Raw genomic sequence first — 14780 nt, forward strand, 5'->3', positions numbered from 1 at the left:
TGCTTTGCGGCTGGCAGAAAGAATTTTCACCAGTCTTGGGAAGTTAAACTAAAGTAGAGGTTTCCCAGATAAAATCTGGGTCACTGGTCTCCACCTAGGAAAGGCCAAGAACAAGAAGCAAGCCCAGTCAACATGGGCTAGGAAGCAGGAGACAAGTGATCTCACCATAGTCGAGTCAGTAGGACCAACTGAGTGACCCACTGGATCTCTCCAGGAGAATGGCATAGTGCCCAAGTGCACGGAGCAGGTCTGGGTGTGGTGAAGAGCCAGACCTGACAGATGAGGGGCTTCCTTGCCAAGCCTCCTAAGGCTTCTGAGCATATTATGGTAGGGACACATTACCACTCTCTGCTCCACAGGGACACGGAACACTTCTCTGCTGAGATTGGGCAGAGAGGAGATGTGAGATGAGGCCCAAGCAGTTTCCTCATTACCAGTGGGCCAGGCAGTTTTCTGGCAGTGAGGTCAGCAAAGCTTTGCCTGGACATCTAAGCACAGAGGGGCTGATCTCCTGTAGCATGAGCACAACAGCTTTGGGAAGCAAGGGTAGGATGGCTATGCCCCAACAGGTGGTAACTGTAAAACAAGCCAATAGTTTCAGCATTGACTGTCAGTTGAGCCATGACAGACAGCCAACTGTTTGAAGAATTTCATGTTTTCTTCCTTCCAGGGGAAAAGAGTGGAACTGACCATACTCCATACATTTGGCCTTGGTAGATCCCAGGTAGACCCATCTGCACATATTTTGGTGGTGGGGGTGGGGGTGGCGGGGCAGGCATGCCAGGGGTTTGGCTTAATAAGACTAGGGGTGTAGACTCAGGATTTCAGAGGCTGAAAGAGCAGGCAAAAGTCTAAAATTCCAGGGATAAATGCAAAGGAACACCAAAGCCAAAGCAGGTATAGAAATCTTGGCATAGGAATTGTGGCCAGAAAATAAGAGCAAATACAAATGAGCCATGAGCAGTGAAGTAGGAGGTAGCCCTTTATAAGTGACTGCCCAGAACATCCATTTGCCATCTGCAACTTATTTTTACAAGTTAGTCCATCTCTAATGCATGGATGGGTCCAGGGTCAGGAACAGAGCAGACAAATGAGTCAATAAAAGCAAAAAATAAAAATTAAAAAAAAAAAGGGAGATACTGGGTGAATCTTGAGCAACACAGGCCCCTGTAAAGGAAAGTACCTGTGCAATAGCCCTGTGGCCCTTTGCCATTGCTAAACAGCTTAGACATGAGTGTAGTAAGCTGGGGGCTTGGATACCAATCAGCTCTGTGACCTTGGGAATTCTTATAACCATTCTGGTCCTGTCTCATCTTCTGAGAAATAAAGATAACAACATCTCCCCACTTCCTCTGTAGGGTTATTACAAAGATCAGATAAATCATAAAATGCTTTGAGGAAGCTGAAAATGTTGCAGAAACCCGAAAGCATTATCTGGCTCCTGACTCCTAAATTGGAAAAATAAAGCTTTTTATTTGCCACCCTTCCCTGCAGAGTTCAAAGTCTTTAAAAAGCATTATTTTCTTGACAGAAACTGACACTTTTCCCAGACCTCTACCAGGAAATCAATTGAAGAAGTTAATACACTTTTTCACAAGCTACTTTTATTCTGGGCAATAAGCTAATGCATTGACTCCCTGCAGCAATTATTGTGACTTTTAAAGAAAAAATTGCTCTTCGTTTTGTATTGTCGTAGCTTTTCTAGTGGCTGTTGCAAAGCCACATAGCTCTCTAGCCTAGAGACACTGGGGATAGCGTTCAGTGGAGGTAGCCATTGAGAACCATGGCTTGCTATTGATGCTGCTTGGATTTGAGCTTGCTATTGAATTTACTCCGGGATTTAGATCTAGCGTTGGGAGTACCTTCCTTGTGTGGTGCGTCTGGAAAAGAAAAACAACACCACCAAAAAATGAGTACTATAGTAATAATATCTTATATTATATTTACTGAGGGCTTTTAACTTTACAAAGTATTTTTAAAATTCCATTCTGTTCAAGTAACACTCCAATCTACACACAGGCTATGTGCCAAAATTTTGACTCTAAATTGGTTAATGGGATTCAAAATGCATTTTATCAAAGTTTGAATGCAGTTAGTTAGTTGCCCAAGAAGCAGGGAACTGTGTGATACAGGAGAGAACAAAAGAAAGAGGAAGAACATTTCCCAAGCTTGGTGAAAACAATATTCAAACAGTTAGTCTTCAGACTCCTCCGATAGCCATTCTTGCAACTCTTCGGTTTCCTGATCCCGCTCCCCAGCCTCCTGCACACAGGCCCTGCACAAACATTACCCACCCCTGGGATGGGTGCAGGGGGTCTCCAGCCATCAAGCCTGCTCTAATGGTGTGTGTTTCTCAAGTGGCTGCATCACACCAAGCTTGCCAATTTGAATCCTTCAGACTGGCTGCTGTCCCCTTCATCCCACAACCGGTCACCTTTGTTCACACCCTTGTATTGCTTGCAGTGTATCCTCCCCAAACTGGGCTGAGCCATAGTCATCTCTGTAAACTTCCCTCTCGATTTTTTTCTCTACTCGTAGCTTGGAGCATAGATATTTGCTAAATTTGAAAAATTGTGACATTTAGACAAAAATAAATACATCTCCCTTACTCTGCCACCTGCTCTAACTCAGCCTTACAAGGCTCCTTCCTTTACTGTAATATAACTTTCCATTCCTTCACTGCACAACTTTCAGGAAAAAAAAAATGATCTTACTGTACTAACTCATATGAATATGGCAGCATTTGATTGCTCCAGAGGTGTCCGCATTTTTTTAAAGAGGCTTTGTGCTAATTCTAAGAAACATCTAAATTATGGGCTTTCAGGAGAAATTGTGCAGGTCTCCCATGGGGTGTGCTGGCTTAGAAGCCAGCTTCCCTAAGCTTTGCAAGTCTTCTTATCCTCTACTTCTGACCCCACTGGCATGATTCTAGTGGGATGTCTGGAAGGAGGGGGAAGGGAGACTTTTATTTGCACAGTTTTTTTTTGTTTGTTTTTTTTTTTTTTTGTAGGTTGGGGACTAACTGCATATAGTTATCTTCTACCTTAAATTATTAAAACTTATACCATGGATGATTGTATGGTGTGTGAATGTATTTCAATAAAACTGAATTTAATAAAAAAAACAAAAAACAACACAAAAAAACAAAAATAAAAAACTTCTCAGTTCTGGATTTAACTTTATCTCCAAGACCTTTATAGTAATGGACAAAACTAAAGGCCCTTATTCCATATTGAGGTGACCACACAGAGGACTTTTGTATGATATGCATATGTTTCTATAATCTGGAAAAAGTCTAGTTTTCGAATTATCAGGATAAAATTTCATCCTGAATGTAAGTGTATGAAATAAAAATATGTATATAAAAATAAGTGTATGAAATAAAAATAATTCAAGAAGACTATTTCACATGCATTCAAACCCAGAACTAAAGAATTGACACATTTAAAATAAGTAACACTTTCATCAGTTCAGAGTAGATAGAATGGAGAAAAGGAGCTGAGAGTCTTCCTCCAAACAGTATTGATGTCCCAATACCAGGGGTGGGGGCTACGATAACTTTGCTACTTTTTTGGGGAGGTAGGTGGAGATAGGGGTTACAGGGCTATCAGAAAGTAGATATCTTCCCAGTACTCTCCCTTGCACTAGGAAATTTACTGGGAAGAGACCAAGGTAGAAGATGAAACCAAACAACTTAAAAATGGCCTTTAATATTGAGGATATTGAGCACCGCGTGAGGGCAGACTACAGCACTAATTAGAGTAGGAAACAAAGAGTTAAATTCCTTTTCCTGTAGAACAAAGAAAGTGGATTATTTCTATCATTTAAAATCCAGTAAATACCCCAAAAAATAGAAAAAAGAAAAAATTCCTCATAAGCCTTCATTACCTAGAGATGATGTCTGTCAGTATTTAGGCATATTTATTTCTGATCTTGTTTCTAGACTTTTCAAAATTGTGTCATATCCTGCTTCTTGCACTTGACATTCCCCATGTCATTATAAACTCTTTATAAACATGATTTTAATAGTCATATAACATTCAAGAGTGTTAATATAGCATAATTTATTTAATCTTCCTTCATGATTAGATAGGTAGGCTGCTTCTATTTTTTTCTATTATATACAATGATGTATAAGGGTTTTTTTCTATATTTAGGATTATTTACTTGGACTAAACTCTCAAGGGTGAAAATATTGGGTCAAAGTATATGCATATTTTAAGGCATATTCATACATATTATCAAATTATTTTCTATAAGGGTTACATCTGTTTGTCTACCTACAATTATTATCTGTAAAAGTAACTACTTTGCCAATTCTGGCTGGCATAGTGTTCTTTCATTTTTTAAAAAATCTTTGCCATTTTATAAGAAAAAATTGTATTTTGTATTAGTTTATTATTCCATAATTATTAGCCACTTGAGTTTCCTTTGGGTGAGCTGTTTGAATAAGACAGTTATAAACTTAAATGTATGTGCTTTCCTATGAGAAGGATAAACTGGTAGATCATCACTAAAGATTATTGATGCTCTTTTAAAATATTTTTGGATCTGTCAAGTTTTCTTTAATAAATACAACCTAAAAAAAGCAAAAAGAGAAATCAAGCCTCACCTTTCTTTAGCGATTTTGAGGTACTTGCTATTGGCTTGACTTCATCTTCTTCCTCTTCCTCTTCTTTTTCTTCCTTTTCATCTCTTTCTTCTTTTTCTTCATCATCTTCTTCTCTTTCTCCTTCAGCATCCTTCTTTGTTGACTTCAAGAATAATTCCTCTAGTTCTTTCTCCAGTTCTTTATTTTTTATTAGGGTATAATGAAGTTTCTCATTTGCATCATCAAACTTCTCTTCTGCCTGCCTGGCTCTGCTTTCAACCTCCCTGATGTAGCAAAGTCCAGAGAAACACAACAAAGTGGAAAGGATTGAAAAAGTATCTTTGATATAGAAACTCATTGTCTAAAAAAGGCAGTGAGATTGGAGGAAAACAGCTGAAGGGTACAGGTTAAGGAAGCCGCAGCATCAAGAATTGGGGGCTAGGAGCTACTCTAGATGCTAATGTCAGAGTTGCAGTCATGCTGTCATTTATGAACACAACATATTTATCATTTCTACATGAACTCTGGCTTTTATATATCTAGAATTCTCCTTCAATAGCCAGGACAGTCTTTTTCAGGAGTTAACTTTGACTTCTCTTAATTGATGCGATCCAACAAACTAAATCCAGTAGTATCTCTTTTCCAGCATCTTTAAAACCAAATTTTAGAATCAAGAAAACAAGCTTGAGATGTGCTTCTGATTACTAGAGAACATGTTATATGTCTATGTTCTTCTCTTGGCATCCTCAGCCATCTTAACCATATCACCCTTCCTACTTTTTGGGCTATTTAACATTCTTTCTTGTGCACAGTAGATTCTCCCAGTGCTGTTTATTTCCCTAGACCATCTCTTAGAAATCACACTGATATGGATCACTCCTGACTCCCTCCCACCCTACACCCCTCCACACACTTTGACTTCCTCCATCTCTGCTGTGGGCAAGGATGGATGTTCCAACTAGATCAGTGTAGTCCACTGCCTCTAGCAGAAGATTTGGGTTACTCATCCCATTATTGAGGATGAAGGAATCAGGAAAGCCAAAGGTAAGCCAAGAAGTGTGGATTTCCCAGCCAAGTCAGCAATCTTCATCCTCTTACCATTGTGGTGCCTCATACTTACATTAACTTTTCCTGCATACGTTCAATTATAGCCATTGCTTCAAGATACTTATTCTTTTGGGCCGTTGTATCTTGATTAACTGATTCTCTCTGACAAAGGAAATATGTGATATGAGCGAACTGAGAGTCCCAGCAGTTAATACCATACTTCTTCAGGATCTTCTGGGTCAGGCCTTCCAGAATATTCTTTTTCTACTATCCATATTTATCTAGTAGATGATTAAGCACATCCTTAATACCAAAAAAAGAATAGGAATGCCTTGTGGCCAAATAGCATACTGGTTTCCAAAGTATTCATGCTACAGGCAGACATAAATTTGATTTGAGTTGTAAAGAAGAGGCAGGAAGACAATAACAACAAAAAGAAGAAAAGGCTTAAAAATAAAGAATGGTAAACATGTTTCTCTAATAAATCAAATTGAAGATAAAGGAAATTAACTGTATTTGACTTATTATTAATAATTTACTTCACTAAGCATGCAACTTTGCAAAATCCAATATCTTCAATCTAAATTTTTTAGGAATTTCATAAATATCAGTTAACGTGTGACTCTTGCCAGGGAGGAAAAATCTGAAAAAATAACCTCTTTTATTTATTTTGACTCTAGATATATTCCTGAAAACAAAATAAGAGGGAGATAAGAAAGGGAATTTAGAGGGCAGAAATTATAAGCACATTTTTATGACTATCATGACATTTTCCCACAACTGTGTACTTTTAAAATCTCATTTATTCATGTTTCCCAACCAGAGGCAAGTAAAAGGTAAACCCCATGATAGATGGGAAGGGAGATTTAAGGAGGTAGTCAGCCTGCCGTAATCTCAGAATGATCTGCTGAGCTAAAGCAAAACCCTAATTAGGCTTCCTCATCCTCAATCACACCTTCCATCATGCTATCCCACCCTTTTCTAAAAGAAAAACAGAGAAAAGAAATTGTGGTAAATGTTTTTACTTTTACTTTCTCCTTTCCTATTTTTCCAGTCACATATTATCCCCTTTTGGTTTTGCTGCTCCTGTCTTGGGCAATTGATTTGGGAAGTAAGTGCTGGCATTGTCTAACCTGAATCAACAGCATGTGACATGGCTGTGTCTGTATATCACCCGCTAACCTATTTGCTCTTTGAATCCCAAAGAGATTTTCAGAGCAGAGGGTTCTAGAACTGAAATTCTACACAATTATAACTATAGGTGGGACCCAAGGTAGGCCAGGGTTATACACTGTGAACTCTGTAAAGTTGAGCCTTCTGACTCCTCATTCATTCAACAGATGTATATTTATTTCTCACGTGCAAAGAAACCATTCCTTTGTTTTGATACTGGCAACTAGAGATTAATGCATTGTGGTCCATTTAATTCCTTCAATAAGAAATTCCCATGACCTGAAATGCTGGATTTTGGGCTTTTAGCCTTATAGCATCCTGTATGTATGCCAGGTGGCAACCACCCATGCACCACTATATACTGAGGCAGATGCCTCAAAGCTAACCACAGTAACTGCCTTGAGCCCTCTCCTCACACTCCCAACCTTCCTCTGGCTTTTATGCTCTTTGTACATACTGCATGATAGACAGATATGGATACCACATAACTTTTGGAAGCAATTGCATCAGACCCTCTTTGCTTATACCTGTCTGTGGAAGTTTTGAGCTAGTCTCTGGCTGACTCTAATTCTGCCTTTGGTTCTTTGGGCTTGGTCTTGCCAAGGTTTGACTTATTTCACTCCTTGGTACTGCCTCAAGGAGGATACAGCTCTAGGCCTTGTTCCTTGGGATTCAGTTCTCAGCACTGAACTCCCAGTCAGACATAGTGTTCCTATCAGATTTGGACATATATTTTGGAAACACTCATTCCAAGGGCCCTCCCTGTTCATGTTACAAAGTCAGCAAATTAGTCCCTGATCTTCATTATCTATGCCAGTGGTACATGGTATTATGGGAGGAAAACATAGACTCCAAGGGTCTCCTCTAGCCCAAATGGCGGAAGTAAGGGCAGAATGTCTAATCTTGTATTGAAAATACTGCTGATACCTCAAGTGAGCCCCTGCGCACCCATCCGAAGGAGTTCACAAAATCCCCTAGCTTCTTCACACCCTTGCAACTCTTTAAGGACAGCAAGACCCATGGTTTGAAGGTAGAAAAAGCAGTGTTTCTAATGACCTGTTTATTAGGGTAGCTGAGCAGTAGACAACCCTACTCATGCAGACAAGTGACAACACTTAGGGTCTGCAAAGGCTCTGAGAAATTTTGGTAACCTCTGGGAGAGCTTGCTGAATTTAGTTATCTCATATTTCCAGCAGTCAGCTGAAATGTTATAGAATTGGCTTGCCCTACAGGGATAATGTTGGAATGATTCTGAACTCAGAGAGGGCCACAAGGGGGTGCTTTGCAACAGGTTCTCAGAACTGATTTAATTGTGTCACACCTGTAGGCAGAGCAGTCTTCCCCCCAGGGAGGGCAGAAGCAGAGCCAGCGCCGCTTAATGAGATCACCCAGTTTGCCAGAGAATCAGGTACAGCCCCAAACAGGGATGCTGTGCCTGTATCAGGCACGACAGGCCACTTTTCATGGGTGCCTGCTTTGAGTACAATCTCCAGGAATTCTCACAAAACCCTAACTCCCAAGTAACCAAGGAGAGTTTGGGATAATGGATGGTCCAGAACTCTGGTAGACACTAGGGCATTGGGTAATGATCTGAATGAGGCCCTGGTTAAGCAGGCCAAACAATTCCCTGCCCAACATGGTGGTGACTCATCACCACTGCTGTTGAGATATCATATCTCAACCCCTAGAAAATCCAGTACTGGAGTCATTTGCAGCAGAAGACAATAGGAGTAACTGGAATTCTCCATGCCCCAGGTCACTAGCTTCCCAGTGGTCTGGAGTGAGTTACTTCTCAATAGAAACCCAGAACCCAGCCATCTTTTGGAGCTCTCCTGTCCTACAACTCAGCTCCCAGGGCCATAGCAAGTAATACCTGCAGACCACAAGGTTCCTGTTTCCTTCTCTCCCCTTCCTTCTTTGTTCTTCCTTCTCCTAGCTCAGTCAAATGGATTGTCTCCTGGGAGTTTTGTTTTTAGACCAGGAAGAGAAGGAATGAGGCTGCCAAAGAGGTCTGGGGACTTGGACTTATATTCCTGCTGAATGGTTGTATTTGTTCTTAGCACCAAACGCTGAACCTCTGAGAAAAAGAATAAAGAAGGAAAAAAAAAAAAAAAAAAAAAAAGAGGCAAACTTACAGTGAAAGATTTGGGGCTTAAACCACCCACAACAAGCCCCTGTCTGCTCCATTAACCCTGAAGCATAGCCAAGAGAGTGCTTCCCTCATATCCACTCTGCTCCAAATCCCTGACCTCATAAAGAGTTCAAAGAAACTACGTTCTCTGGGTTTCAGATTCCCAGATATCAACCTTGTCCCCCTGACCCAACACAATTAGGCCAATTCTGTTTGAGCAGCTGATGATCCCTTTCTACCTGTGAGTGCTGCAGCCCCCACTCCACAGGATGATTGTGAGTCCTCTTTACCTCCAGGAATTTTCAAGTAATTGTATACCTGGGTGGCATTTGGGTCCATTCCCTAGACCTTATGTTCAATAAGAACCTAGAGATCTCAGCCTTCAGTGAATTACAGCAGCAGCAACTTTTCAAAACCCTGGAGATGGAACTTGTGGACCACATCCTCCTCAGCTGGGCTATCCTAAGTTAAATGGCTCTTAACTTAGGGGTTGATAAATTTAATGAAATCTATGGATTCCCCCACCACACACAACTTTTCAAAAGACTGGAGATGGAACCACACACACAAACACACACCCAAGAAAATGCACAGTATGAAGACACACACAAAATGTCACATACAATTTCAGGAGATTAATGCAAGGAAGGCTATCCATAGACTTCTAAGATCATGGCATCCTCTACTGAGAGAGATGACAATCTAGAGTTCACTTAAATCTACCATGTTCTAGAACTTTCTGTGGAGGAATTTTAAATCTGCTTTCCTGCTGAGTTTTCATAGCCACTCTCTAAAGCTCTCAGCTCAGTTTCCAATTTCCCAACAATTGTTCGGTTAGAGGTGCTTATGACAGCCCTCACTAAAATCTGCTGAATAAATACATTAAAAATCTGATCAAAACTGACCAAGGGATTGCTACATTAAGGAAAGAATGAAATGCTGATTTTAAAATGAGAAGTGAACGAGAAGTTTTTGTAAAGTGAAAGTGAGAAAATAGGAGTTTTCCAAAGATAATGCTGGGAGGAAAAAAAAAAGATAAAATACACTACTTAGGAAACCCTGGTCCTCTTGCAGGAGCTAGAATTTGTTACACCCATATCATTTTCACATAATGTTAAATAGTTTTGAACTATATAATGGGTTTCAGATACTTACCCAGGAAGACAATTCATCTATTCCAAATAGAGGTTTAGAATGAACATTTTCATCTATTCCAATGACTCTTAGGATTTTTTCACTCTTTGTCGATGTTGAAGGTTCCTGGGGTCCAGAAACACCAACAATCTATTAGTGGGTTGGTGTGTGACACAGTGTTGCATCAAGTTGTCTGGTGCCAAGTCTAAAACTTTAATTTTCCATTTGCTTTAATCATTCAGCAAGCATTTTTGAGGACTCGCACATAGCAGATGCTGTTTAGAAATTGGTGAGGGGGAGGAATGGAGACAAGAGGAAGTAACAGAGGGGAAAATCTCAAAGAGGCTTTGTCCCAGACCTCAGAAACTCCCAGCACAGTAGGAGAGATAGACAACAAAATAAATATTTATGTAACAGGATGATTACTGTTACCATAGCAGTGTGTTACAAGGGCTGTGGGCACCCAGAGAAGGGCTCTGCATGCTGCTGAAAACTCAGGGAAGTCTTCACAGGGGAAATGATATTTGAAGGCTGAATAGGAACGTATGAAACAGAAAGCTGGAAAAATATGCAGTCCGGATAGAAGGTCCAGCATGTGCAAATTCCTTGAGGCAGAAAGATCCTAGCACATTTGGAGCCAGAGATTTGGTATGTGGGAAACATGGGGGAAATGTGGCTGGCATGTCTCAGACTGGGAAAGCCTGGTTTTCAATGCTTCAGAGTTTCAACTTTTCCTCATATCAGAACACAAGAGAACCAACAGAGAGTCCTAAATTGAGAAGGAAAGTATCAGGTAAAGCTGGTGGCAGCATGGAGGGGGCAGAAAGACCTAGTGGAAGACCTTAGTGATAATCCAGGCCAAAGAAGAAAAGGGTCTGAATTAAGGCAACAGCAGGAAGAAGGAATGGATGTATTACAAAGTTAAAAGACAGGATAGGATTAGTGACCAAATAATAATGGATTCCATTTATTCTGTGCCTTCTGTATGCCAAGCACTGAACCAGCTACTTTGCATCTGTGGTCTCATTTCAATTCTCACAATGATTCTGAAAGAGAGCTACCATTATCTTTGTATGACAAATGAGAAAAACAAGGCTCAGAGGTTTTAAGTAGCTTGTCAGATATCTCAAAGTCCAGATTTGAACCCTAGTATTGCTGACTCCAAGGTCCATGTTCTTTCCATTATCATCTCTCAAGAAGGAGAGGGAGGGAGAGGACTTAAAAACTCTATAGTCCCTGAGTTGGAGGACAAGCTGGGTCACAGAAGGGCAGGGAAGCGGAGGGGAGGGGAGGGAAGGGGAGGGAAGGAAAAAGGGAACATGGCTGAAAATGGAAGACAAAGTCAGAGGTGAGGAACCCAGGGCACTAGAAGAGAAAAGGAGCAAAGGCTAGAGACAAAGCAAAGAGGGGCCTGAATAACTGGCTCAGAGAGAGTGCAAGGGCTCCCAGTTTGCTTTAATGATTATCAGATGCTGTGTGCCTGGGTGGGTAGAGCTGGCTAAAGGCACAGGGTGAATGAAGGTAGCCATCACCTTCTCCCACGAGCCTGCTTCTCTGCAAAGACCTGGGCCAAAGACTTTCCAGGGTTTATCCCCTAATGGTTCATTCCTGAGCTAGAAGGCAGTCCCATGAGTTCTCCTCAGGTCTATCTCTTTCCCACTATGCTATGTTCCCCCACCCCATCCTCATTCTTGCCTGTCAGGACCAACTATGGAAGTGAAAGCTAGAGTCTGGGTGAACCAGACATAACAGGAAGTGGGAGAAGATTGGGTTGACATTCCCTAAGACCTTGAATGAGCCAGGAAAGTTGTAACATTTTTGGCAGGAAAGGGTGATGCAAACGTTTTGAGGAGTAGTTTGTTTTTTCTGGCCTAGTACCTATGTGCAGGTTCTTTGTGTCATGTCTTAGAATATCATAGAGTATTATAGGCAGCCGTAGCTTCCCAGGTACTTGCTGATGACAGTGGTTGTGGTGGCTCAGGGAAGTAGTGGGAGTTGAAGCTGGAGATACTAGGGATTGCAGAGTTCTGGTTGAAAGAACATAACAAGTTATTATAAGCAAATTCTTCAGTGGAAAAGGAGGAAGGTATAACTGTCATGTTACCTATATTATTTTTAGCATGAAGTTTTCCTTCCAGGAAATGATTGATGTACTCTGAATTGGTCATCAATTCAGCAAATGGTGGTAGACCAGTGAACATAGGTGTGAAGACCTGTAAATAGTGATTCCAAGAATCACAATCTACTAGCAGGCCTCAGGTGGGGATCAGATAGGGGAGTTGCTTGTGCATATTGGGCTCTCCTCCCTTGATTCTCTAGTCCTCAGGAAGAGACACTGGAGCATGGCAACTATTCTCAGCAAATGATCTGACCCTACTTCTCCCCCACTTTCTTTTCATCCAAGCCAGAAAGCTAGCCAGGCATGTTGTTAGAAGACCAGAACTAGGGCAGGCTATTCAAACCACACTGGTCGGAATCTCCAAGAGCCAGAGGGTACGTGTGAACTAAAGAATCCAGAAAGTGCAATGGTCAAGCCTGAGGAAAACAGATGCAATTTTCAAATCCAAAGGACTCAAATCCAAATGGGGGGAAGATTCAAGGGGAAGGACCTGGCAGAGTTTGAATGGGACTAGAACAAAAATGGGAATGAAACAGAGAAGGTCCTATGATGACTACAAATAGAGTTTGCTTTTAGTTAGCATTAGTTGCAGGTTGAGGTAGTTTAAAGGTACCATGTTGGGATATTCCAAGAGATAAAGAGAGTTTTAATATTGAAGGAGTTGTCAGAAGTAAACCAAATGCTTAATAAGATCAGGTAAGGTAATGTCTGAGAAATGCCTATTTTACTTATAAGGTCCTTGGTGATCTTCATAAGAGATGCTTTCATGAAGGGTTGGAACAAAAAAAAAGTTCCAGAGGTGGGGGAAGATGGCAGCATAGAGAGGTGTGGAATTTAGTTAGTCCCCTAGAGCAACTAGTAAATAGCCAGGAATAACTAGAAAATAGTCTGGAATAACTGATGGGGGGACATCCATGACTGAACACACATTGTACACCAGTCTGGAATGAGTAGAATGGCTGAGATCACAGTATAGAACTGTAAGTAAAGCTCCCCAAACTGCAGAGCTGATGCTCCTCCCCCACTGGCATGGCAGGCTGAGTTGGAAAACTTCACCATGGGAAAAAGAAGCAGTCCCTGCTGGGAGCAAGGGAACATATCTCAACCAAGCTACAAGTGAGGTTTTAATTAACAAATTTTGACTAATGTATACATGCTACAACCACAGATAAACCCAGAGCAAGCAGGAAAGGAACCCAGAGCTTTCTCCTGGCAGAGAGGAGGCAGGGCTGGCAGAAAAAAAAATACATAAAAAGAAACAGAGGGTTTTGGAGTCTGCTGAGCTCAGAATACTGGAAAAGGGCTGTGTCCCAAGAACAGGGGCACACTGACCTGGGTACCAACTCCAGTTCTTGCCTGGTGAACTGGAGGGGTGGGGACTGGTTCTGAAAAGAGGACTTCTTTTTTCCTTGTTTTTTCTCTCATTTTAAGTAGCTTATTAGAGAAAGCCTCAGGCATTTACAATTGTCAGCACTAACCCAGGCAAGGGTGGAGGTAAGATAGAGAGTTAAAGGAAAAACTCAAGTGTAGAAGGTAATTCCCTAAAGGGCTTATCTTCCCTAAGAAAATGAGGGGGGCAGCTCAAGTGGCAATCCTCTATCAGAGAACTAAGACCCCAGGGCCCTGGGGAAAAAAAAACAGCAACAAACAGAAACACTTTAAGCTTGGCTTCTGACACCCTCAATCCCTGGCCAGGAAAGGGCCCATTGAGAATTAAATGCACCACACCTCTTTACACCTGTGGGGAGTGTGGCTGACAAGGACCACCTGCAGGGCAGGATAGGAAAACCATAAAGCCTAGAGGTCTCACAAGAATGTCTGACAACCTTCTAGGTCTTACCCTCAGGGAAACAAGATAGTGAATACAGCCTCCTCCTGAGACCTGGGCACATCTGGTCTGGGAAAATCTGATTGGGGTAATCAAGGAAACCAGATGCCTAGACAACAAAAATTTATGAATCACACTAGGAAAAATGAAGATATGGCCCAAAGGAAAAAACTTACACTTCAAATGAAATATAAGAGTTGAAACAACTAATTAAAGATCTTCAAACAAATATGCTATTCAATTCAAAAATCAAATCAATGATTTGAGGGAAGATATGGTAAAAGAGATGAAGGATATAAAGAAGACACTGGGCAAACATAAGAAAGAACTTGAAAGTTTGAAAAAACAATTAGCAGAATTTATGGGAATGAAAAGCACAATAGAAGAGATGAAAAACACAATGAAGATATACAACAGCAGATTTAAAGAGGCAGAAGGAAGGATTCAGGAACCAGAGGACAGAACATCTGAAATCCTATACACAAAAGAACAGATAGGAAAAGAATAGAAAAACATGAGCAGGGTCTCAGAGAATTGAAGGACAATATGAAGCACACAGATATATGTGTCATGAGTGTCCAAGAAGGAGAAGAGAAGGGAAAGGGGGCAGAAACAATAATGGAGGAAATAATCGCTGAAAATTTCCCATCTGTTATGAAAGACATAAAATTACAGATCCAAGAAGTACAACATGCTGCAAATAGAATAGATCCAAGTAGATTGACTCAAAGAAACTTAATACTCAGATTATCAAATG

The 14780-nt window shown here is 41.0% G+C and overlaps 1 protein-coding gene across 1 annotated transcript in view; it reads right to left on the bottom strand.

Moving 5' to 3' along the window:
- Positions 1 to 1641: 1641 nt before the first annotated feature.
- AXDND1 (axonemal dynein light chain domain containing 1) overlaps positions 1642 to 14780 on the bottom strand; it is a 214574-nt gene continuing 201435 nt past the window's right edge. Inside the window, exons 22-25 of the mRNA XM_037825258.1 lie at positions 10098 to 10202; positions 5712 to 5800; positions 4613 to 4875; positions 1642 to 1880 (exon numbers count right to left, since the gene is read on the bottom strand). Coding sequence (XP_037681186.1) covers positions 1792 to 1880; positions 4613 to 4875; positions 5712 to 5800; positions 10098 to 10202 — 546 coding nt within the window. The 3' untranslated portion in view covers positions 1642 to 1791. The remainder of the gene's footprint in view (positions 1881 to 4612; positions 4876 to 5711; positions 5801 to 10097; positions 10203 to 14780) is intronic.

This window comes from Choloepus didactylus, chromosome 2, assembly GCF_015220235.1.
Source record: "Choloepus didactylus isolate mChoDid1 chromosome 2, mChoDid1.pri, whole genome shotgun sequence".
Taxonomy (NCBI): Eukaryota; Metazoa; Chordata; class Mammalia; order Pilosa; family Megalonychidae; genus Choloepus; species Choloepus didactylus.